Below are 9146 nucleotides of genomic sequence, written 5' to 3' on the forward strand. Positions count from 1 at the left end.
CCCTACACTCCGCGATGACAGAACCAAGAAATCCAATAAGGACAGCCTCCGGGAGGCTGTGCGCACGCTGCTGGGGTACGGCTACAGCCTGGAGGCGCCGGATCAGGATCACGGTACCTCGGTTTTACCTTGTTTCCCTCTTTAGTAGTAGTTTTACCTTGTTTTCCCTACTATAGTAGTAGTTTTTTAACCATATAAACGAATAGAAGGGGAGTATACAACACATAGTCCTTTGGTCTGTAATTTAGCATGTAGGATGTAGTTTAGAGCATTTTTTCTCTCCCGAAGGACACTGAAGGGTTAGACCCATCTCTCAGCAGAGTGGCTCAGGACTGCAGTGATTTTTCACGGGGAGGAAATGGGCGTACCTCCCCCAAGAGTCCGAGGTGGACACTTAACCACCTGATGCTGGTGTTGCCCCTCTCTGACCCTGCTGCAGAAGAGCTGGTTTTAGTTGTTTATGGGCATAAACTATAGTGGGAGCTAGCGTTTTCTAAACCTTCGTTATGTTACCCGTTCATGTAGGCGGTATTAATTGGTGCGATCTTTTGCTTTAAGGAAAACATTAGAATAGGCACTCGATAACTATGTGCTGAATAAATGGATTTTTGAAGGTTCTGTAAAGAACACATTTTCCTTAAATAATACCTTCTGAGAATATGCTTTAAATGATCGACATGTTAATCTTTTGCTTGTGCAGTATGCGTTGGTATTGTTGACCTTAAGCAAATAGACAGCCAGATATTTCTCCAGCAAAATGAGTTTATTCTGGAACAAAAAGAATTGCAATTCAGGATATGTGGTCCAATAGCGAACCACCTGCAGATCCAGAGACCAAAGGGGAAGCATATTCCTTTTTAAAAGAAAGGGAGGTGTTCAGAGGGGCTGTGGTAAGCACAGAGTCTATCGGAGGAACTGGGGATTCTAAGTGTAGTGGCTTTTCATTGGCTGATTTGTAACAGTTTGTCTGCTTGGCTGAGTGGTTGGTTGACAGGTGAGGTGATTCCTTTTCCCGCTGGACTAATAGAATAGAAAAACATTTTCCTGTTTGAGACAGAAAATACTCTTTCTGTTTAGGGTGATTGATGAGTTTTAGGCCGTGAAAGCTCCCCCTACAGGCCTTCCCCAACTCCAAGTTAAATGAGGTTTTTGTTTGTTATCTTCAGAGTATTAATATCCATATTTTAAAGTTGGCAAAAATGAAATGAGGACTGTATATTTCATTATAATGCCTTTTTTATAGAAAGTTTTAAAAAATCTATCCCAAATAGCCTCTAATTACTAATATTTTCAGTATAGTCTGTGCATAGGCATCCAGATCTTAAATAGCGATAATAACTAATGGTTAGTGCTTACTACGTGCTGCTAATATTGTGAATAATGTTGACTTTTGAATGTTAAAAGAAGTTTGCATTTCTGGGATAATTCTACTTGGTCGTGGTGTAATATCCTTTTTTATATATAGCTGGATTCTATTTGCTATTTTGTTAAAGATTTTTGCATCTGTTTATAAGGAATGCTGGTATGTAATTTTCTTCTGTCTTTATCAGATTTTGATATCAGGGTAATATTGGCCTTAGAAGTTAAGAGATGTTCTCTTCTCTGTTTACTGAGTTTGTATTTGTTTTATATTATTCTTCCTTAATTTTTTTTTTTTGTAGAATATGTCATTAAAACCATCTGGGCCTGGAATTTTATCCTTTAGAAAAGGTATCTGATTATGAATTCAGTTTCTTTAATAACTACAGGAGATATTTAGATTTGCTATTTCTTATGCCAGTTCTGGCAGGTTATAATTTTTCCAACAAAGTAGTTTATTTAAGTTGCTGTATTTCTTGGCATAAAGTTGTTCTACTTGTCCCTTAGTATCCCTCCAATGTCTGTGGGATCTGTAGTGACATCTCTTTTCATTCTTGATGTTGTCAGTTTGTTTTCTCTGTTTTTGTCACGATCAGTCTTCTTAGGGACTTACTGACTTTATAAATCTTTCCAAGAGTTAATTGATGTTAAATGTTCTTTTTCTGACTAAACTTTCAGACAGTTATTTCTTTTCCCACGTCAGCGATCGTGGATTATCATGAGTACACTCTCATAGTGGTGAGTGGCCCTGTGCCACCCCTCCTCAGGACAACAGCACCGCGGTCTGTAGCCACGGTGTTAAGAGCTCCTGCTTTCACAGCCCGCAAGTCCTCTTTGACCTATCAAATGTAATTTTTAACAAACAACTGGGTACATACAAATATTTATTAGTAATACCTTATGATAATATTGCACTTTCCAGTGTTTTTGCATACATTAGTTTTAGATTTGATTCAATTACTCTATTAGGTATATGAAGAATAGAATAATCACAGAAGTTTTTGAGCTCTCTTTTGACTTTATATATACTTCCTTACATTGTGTATCCTTAGGGAGTATTAGTTAGGAGAGATGACTATCAATATCTTTTCTGTTGGAAAGATGTTGTAATGAGAATAATAAAATTTGCGGGAAAATCACCCCGGGTTTAAAGTCTGACACACCAACCATCCGATATCCCCATAATTTATTTTCATTCCTTTCCATATGAATACATTTTGGGCATCTGGTGTCTTGATAAATATGTAGTTATCCATTCTTCCGTCTACCCCCACCCCAACTCTGCTTCACTGTGTGTTTGGAAGTTGTTTACTTCACATTCCTAGGTGCTCCCCACACCGTTGCCTTCCTGGGACTCACTGACAGTCGCACTGAGAAAATGCTGCCAAAGTCAAGCTGACCCAGTTCTAAGGTTACAATCGACAGCTAGTTCGTTAAAGAGAAAACAAGAAAACCCCACTACAGTGCAGAAAAATGATGAGTGATAGCTTTAACGATAACCTTGAGTCTTCAAGGACAGTGAATCACGGTCAAAGTGTTAGTTATGGGTGAAATGAGTGAAGGGATCAGAAGGTGCAAATTTCCAGTTATGAAATAAGTCCCGGCGGCCGCGTTGACAATACCGTCTGCATACGTGAAAACTACAGGAGAGGAGTAGATCTTAAAAGTACTCGTCACAAGGAAGAAGCTCTGCAACGGTGCGGCGATGGATGTTAACTAGACTTATCATAGTGATAATTTTTCAGTATATACAAATACTGGATCCCTATGTTGTACATCCGAAACTAATATATCTCAATTATACCTCAATTAAAAAAAGACCAATAGGCAACATATAGAAATAGGAGGGGAAATTTCATAGACTGGAAAAACATATGAAGATATTTCAGATATCCCTAACCACCAGAGAAATGCAAACTAAAATAATTCTTACTTTATATACAACAAATTAAAATAATCAGCAAACTTTATGCTATCAAATGTTGACAGGATGGAGAAGATAGAAATCCCATGTGTTTCAGGCGGAAGTTTATACCTGGCAAAGCTGATGAGTGGAAAACTTGTAATACCAGGAGCCTGAGTCTGGCCCAGCAATGCGACACTCAGATGTAGAAACCGTCGTGTGTACGTCGGTACGGGAGTATGTGCGAACGTGTTTATTACAGCATCATTTGTGATCATGAAAGCTGAGAGCATCACAGGTGTCCATTTATGGGAAATAAGTTAAGAAAAATAATAGGAATGTTAAAAAATAATAGGCAGCCATTAATATAATTTCTAAATACACAGTAAACAGTATTTTAGAGTTCAACAAAAATACATACATATCCAAGGGAAAACACCACACACATTAGAGCGATGTCGATGGTGGAGGAGGGTGAGGAAACGCATTCGATGATCAAGGATGCAGGAAAGCAAAACAAAGCAAAACAAAGCAAAGCAGCAGAAGAGACTTACACAGTCCAAAAGAACTGTATGAGTGAGCCGGATGATAGGCTTCTGTGCTTGACATCCCAGCACACACACGCACACGCACGTGCACACACATACACGGACACAGGTAAAACATGCACACAGGCAAAAGCCAGAAGATTGGACTAAACTTTGGTACGGGAGCTGGTTAAAAATATTCTGGTACATTCTTACAATGGAATATTATGAAGCCGTTAATGAAGTGCCAATAGGGAACAATCTCAGGTTTATTAAGGTAAAATAACAGAGTCCTGAACTGGGCCAAGAGCACGGTGCCATTTGAGTCATAAAGAAGAATATCTAAGTCGACGCTTGCATATGCACAGACAGCTCTGGAAGGACAGAAGACGATGGCAACAGTGACTGCTTCCGGGAAGGCCACCGAGGGGGCTGGCGACAGCCGTGGGATTGGAGGTGCACATTTCACTACACACCATTTCTATGAAATTCTGTACGCTCTTTGCGTTACTAATTCAAACAAAAGAAATGCGTTGTTAAAAAAGTTACGGCATTCTCCAGGAAGGAGGGTACCTTTACCCTGTTCAAAGAAATGTACAGTGCTTGCCAGAAAAAAATTAATAGTTATATTTTGAAGACATCAGTTCAGGACATAAACTGTGTCAGTTACATCTGGCACATTCATTTTTTGGGAGAACTTTATTCCAAGGCAATGCTGGATAATACGTTATTCTTATGACATGTAGCATTTTATACTACTTACAACCATAATTTCATCTTCTTAACACCCCTGGGAGACAATGTATTACTACCTTATGGTTACCTCCTTTCCAGTGACTTTTGAAAAGGAGCCGATATTTACAAAACCCATGATCTCGGATTTCATGTTGCTTTCATATTTTCAATAATCCTCACTTCCATTTGATTTTAATATTTAGTTACTGAACATCTTTTATGCTTAGTTTTGGGAATTAAAAAATGAATAAAATTGTGAGTTTCAGAACTAGGATGGTGAAATGGAAATGAAAATATAGATGTGAGAGATTTTATGGACTAAAGTAAAGTTCCGTGATCACTAAGATAAGAGCAAAAACATTAATTTATAATTGGCTGCACATTAAAACAGCTAAAGGCACTAAAATTGTGATAGAATTTAGTCTAACCCCACGGGTTAGACTTTACAGGGTTACAATTTATTTTCTGTTAGGCAGCAGAATGCTTACATGTTACAAATTGACTATATAAACTCAGTTTTGAATTGTACTATTTTTGGAGTACTGTTCTAAGTAATATTTTAAAACACTTAAAAAAGTAATTTATTCTTATTCATTATAAGGTTTTATCAAGGTTTAAATTGTTTAATTAGAAATAATACGAGGAGATTAAAAGGATGACTGGTTAATATGAATAACTTTTTAATTATATAAATACACCTAAAGATTTCTAGATATGTATGAAATTTAAAGAAGCTACCTTGCTTCCCTTCACAGCTTTTTATAAGTAGCTATTTTAATACATAATTATATCTCGACTGCCCTCTAGTGGTCAGTGTCTTTTAAATGGATGGTTTTGGGGGCAGCCTCACTGCTTCCTTAGGCCTTATTAGATGGGTCATTAACGTGTGTCCCCTCTGTCAGTGTCTCCAGGGCACTGGGAACACAGGCACTATTCAGACCTTGCCCTTAATCTTGAGATGGTTTATTAAAGGCATAATTCCTGAATTTCTTCTTTGAGTACCAACAGCCTTGATAAAGTGCATTAGGAATATATCTGCTGACTTCATTTTTTAATGTCAGTTAAAAAATATCCATTATAACAACACAGAAATCATTTATATAACACACTACATGAGCTAGAATTGCCTACCAAACATATATGAATGCAGAGTGTTTAAAATCAGCAGAGTCTGAGAATTGCATGTTTGGGGGACAGTGGTGCAGACCATCCCCACGGGCCTGGGCTCCGGGGAGTCTTTGTTCCCCGATTCAGTTCAGCAAGTGTTGATAGAGCACCCACTTTGTGCCTGGCGGCTTGACGCCACAGGATTTTCGAAAGAAGCTTGTTAAGATTCTCTGGGTCTTTTTTTTTTTTTTTAATAACTTCTGTGGATTCAGATTTTCATTGAGTATTAATATTTTATCAAGAAACAGAATGTTGCCATGGTTGCAAGCTCTCCTAAACTAACGTAAGAAATGCAGAACAAGAGCCGTGGACCACACAGGCATCTGAGGAAGATCTAATGGGTCTGTGTGAAGAGCGTATTCATTCCAAGTGCAGGCTGAGTCTCGTCAGTGTAAGAACGGTGCAGCAGGAAAAAATGAGAGGACTGAGAAATTCTTCACTGTCACCTGCTGTCGCCACAGATTTTCATATGGTCCGACTCCTATTTTTATTATGCATATCAGTGGAGAGGATCAGTGCTAAGTCTTAAAACCAAAAGAAATTCCTAGTGGGCTTTTAAGGAAATTATCTATTTGTATCTCAAGTTCACCTTCCAGTATATTCGACGTAAGCCAGTATTTAAGTTAGTTTGCATTCCTTGAGCACACTGTGCATACTAGTGGAATCCATTGCCGTGGAAACATAGAAAGGGAAAATGAACCTGGGAGTTTTTCAGTAGTTTAGAATTCTAAAAAACCGAGTGTCCATCCTTAGAAAATTGGGAGTTTTATCTCCTAGGTTGTACTAGGAATATAATGTACCATTTTATTTGCAAATGTTGACATAATTAAAAATAAGTGTACCTACATGAAAGCTTTGTTCTTTCCTGGAAAGTAATCTCCAAACATTTGTGCAGTGCACAGCTCATATCCTGTCTCTTACAGTACTTTCGGGAAAGTTACACTCAGGATTTAAGGAAGCGACAGACCAGTGTGCTGTTTACTGAAGAAGTATTAACTCTGAAAATTTGACTTCCTTTTTTCAGTATTGCCTATTTACAGCTATTTTCTATGTAGCCTTAAGTATCATAATATCTAAATTTTTTTCTCAAGAAGTAGTTTACTGACCTGGTTTTCACAAATCATTCAGTTATTAATAGACATGGGGTTATTTATCCTTCATGATAGCGATGTTTCTCTCATTCAGGCCCCTGCCCACCCCCACCTGGAACGCATCAGTAGCAGAGAATTTTGTACATGCCGTGCGCTCCATATAGTATTATAAATGTCATCTTTTTAAGCTATGTTAATGCATTCATTTTTTTGTTATACATACATAATGCAGAATTTTTTTTATTAGGATTGCGGTCTCGACGTGGCTGCTTTTTTATGTCCTCATTTCTTTATGGCCTGCTGTTGGGCTGGTCTTCAGATGGCTCCCCAGGTTGATGACTCTGTAGTCAGTTATGATATGGACGTGGTTGTGGGAGGTGATGAGCGCCGTGTTCACCTGCTCCGCCGGCTTGGCGAGAGCCAGGGCATTTGTTTTCCAGGATGATGTCTGAATATATTGCATGATGTGTGTGTGTGTGCGTGCACGCACACATGTAAGGTGGCATTTGAGTTTGAGGCTGTCACTGCTGTAGACCTGAGAGCTGCTTGGAGCAGATAGGTGGTAAGGTGTGTGCATGTGCGTTGTCGGGAGGAAGGTGGAAAAACAAAGTGTTGCTTTTCAGAAAATTAACCCCGCTGTTGAAAGGGTTTTCAGCACATGCAGTTCAGCTGCAAGCCCTGTAATCACCACATTTCTTTAAATGATCATTTCATTCAATGAGCTCCTGTTATGTGCTAGGACCTCGTAGTCATTTATTTTTTACTCCAATCTGATCTTAAATTGTTAAAGACGATGTAGATTATCGTTTGAATCGGTGGTTAGGCTGTTAAACCTTTTTTATGAGGTCTTTCCCAATTCTTAAAAGGAGAGCAGGTGCGAGCTAATTCTTAGCCCTGTCACACACTTTGTGCCAGCTACTCGGAGTGCAGAGAACTCAGTGTGAGGCTGCTCCCCACTTCTGCCATTCGTTAGCTGGGCGACTGTGGTCTAATCGCTTCTTTTTCCTTCTTATCTAACCCCGACCCTAGCTGACTGACCGTATCCTTTGAGGTGTTAGTTCGGTGGAACCCGTCCTCCTCCCCTGTGACTGCCTGGAGCTCCCATTCTCCTGGCTGTCCAGGCCCCAGGTTCTAAGGTCTGAGGTTTCACACCCCTGGCCCACTCAACTCACGCGCATCTCCTACCGATGTCACCCCTACAGATGTCACCCCTACAGATGTCACCCCTTACAGATGTCACTCCCTACAGATGTCACCCCTACAGATGTCACCCCTACAGATGTCACCCCTTACAGATGTCACCCCCCAGGTCCCCCCCCACCGATGGCCCCCCCTACAGAGGTCCCCCCTTACAGATGGGCCCCCTACAGATGTCGCCCCTTACAGATGTCACCCCCTACAGATGTCACCCCCTACAGATGTCCCCCCTTACAGATGTCACCCCTTACAGATGTCACCTCTACAGGTGTCACCTCCTACAGGTGTCACCCCTTACAGATGTCACCCCTACAGGTGTCACCCCTACAGGTGTCACCCCCTACAGATGTCGCCCCTACAGATGTCGCCCCTACAGATGTCACCCCTACAGATGTCACCCGCTACAGATGTCACCCCCTACAGATGTCACCCCTTACAGATGTCATTTCCTACAGAGGTCACCCCCTACAGAGGTCGCCTCCTACAGAAGTCGCCTTCTACAGAGGTCAGCCCTACAGATGTCACCCCCTACAGATGTCACCCCTTACAGATGTCATTTCCTACAGATGTCACCCCCTACAGGTGTCACCCTTTATAGATGTCATTTCCTACAGAGGTCACCCCCTACAGAGGTCACCCCCTACAGAGGTCGCCTCCTACAGAAGTCGCCTTCTACAGAGGTCACCCCTACATAGGTCACCCCTTACAGAGGTCACCCCTACAGATGTCATCCCCTACAGATGTCACCCCTTACAGATGTCACCCCTACCGATGTCACCTCCTACAGGTGTCACCTCCCTTTGCCGCACCTGATCCTGGCGTCAGACGGGAACGTTTTGTCTTTCTCCCAAATCTCTGAAACAGCGCGTGTGCGTGTGTATGTGCGTGTGTGTGCGTGTGCACGCGTGTGTGTCGCTACAGAGAAGGCCGGGGTGGGGGCCCTCGCGGCTAGCCGGGCAGTCCCTGGGTGGTCGCCCGCCCCGCAGTTTGAGCCTTTTCTCTCCTGGTCACTTCCCGGCCACTCCCCGCCCCCCCCTCCCGCCTGCGACGCCTGCTGAGTCCTACGCAGACGACATGTCTGTCACCCTCGTCTGTCACCCTCTGTCTCCCGTTCACGCCCCCCGCGGTGGTCTCATCCTCCCCACCGACCCGCCCGGGCGCAGGCGA

General features: G+C 41.7%; 1 protein-coding gene across 1 annotated transcript in view; it reads left to right on the forward strand.

Moving 5' to 3' along the window:
* RYR2 (ryanodine receptor 2) overlaps positions 1-9146 on the forward strand; it is a 561319-nt gene that overhangs the window by 345501 nt on the left and 206672 nt on the right. Inside the window, 2 exon segments of the mRNA XM_025039067.1 lie at positions 1-8; positions 10-113. The exon segment at positions 1-8 is cut by the window's left edge and continues 39 nt beyond it. Of these exon segments, the coding sequence (XP_024894835.1) occupies positions 1-8; positions 10-113 (112 nt within the window).

Source organism: Pteropus alecto, unplaced genomic scaffold (genome assembly GCF_000325575.1).
Source record: "Pteropus alecto unplaced genomic scaffold, ASM32557v1 scaffold189, whole genome shotgun sequence".
Lineage (NCBI taxonomy): Eukaryota > Metazoa > Chordata > Mammalia > Chiroptera > Pteropodidae > Pteropus > Pteropus alecto.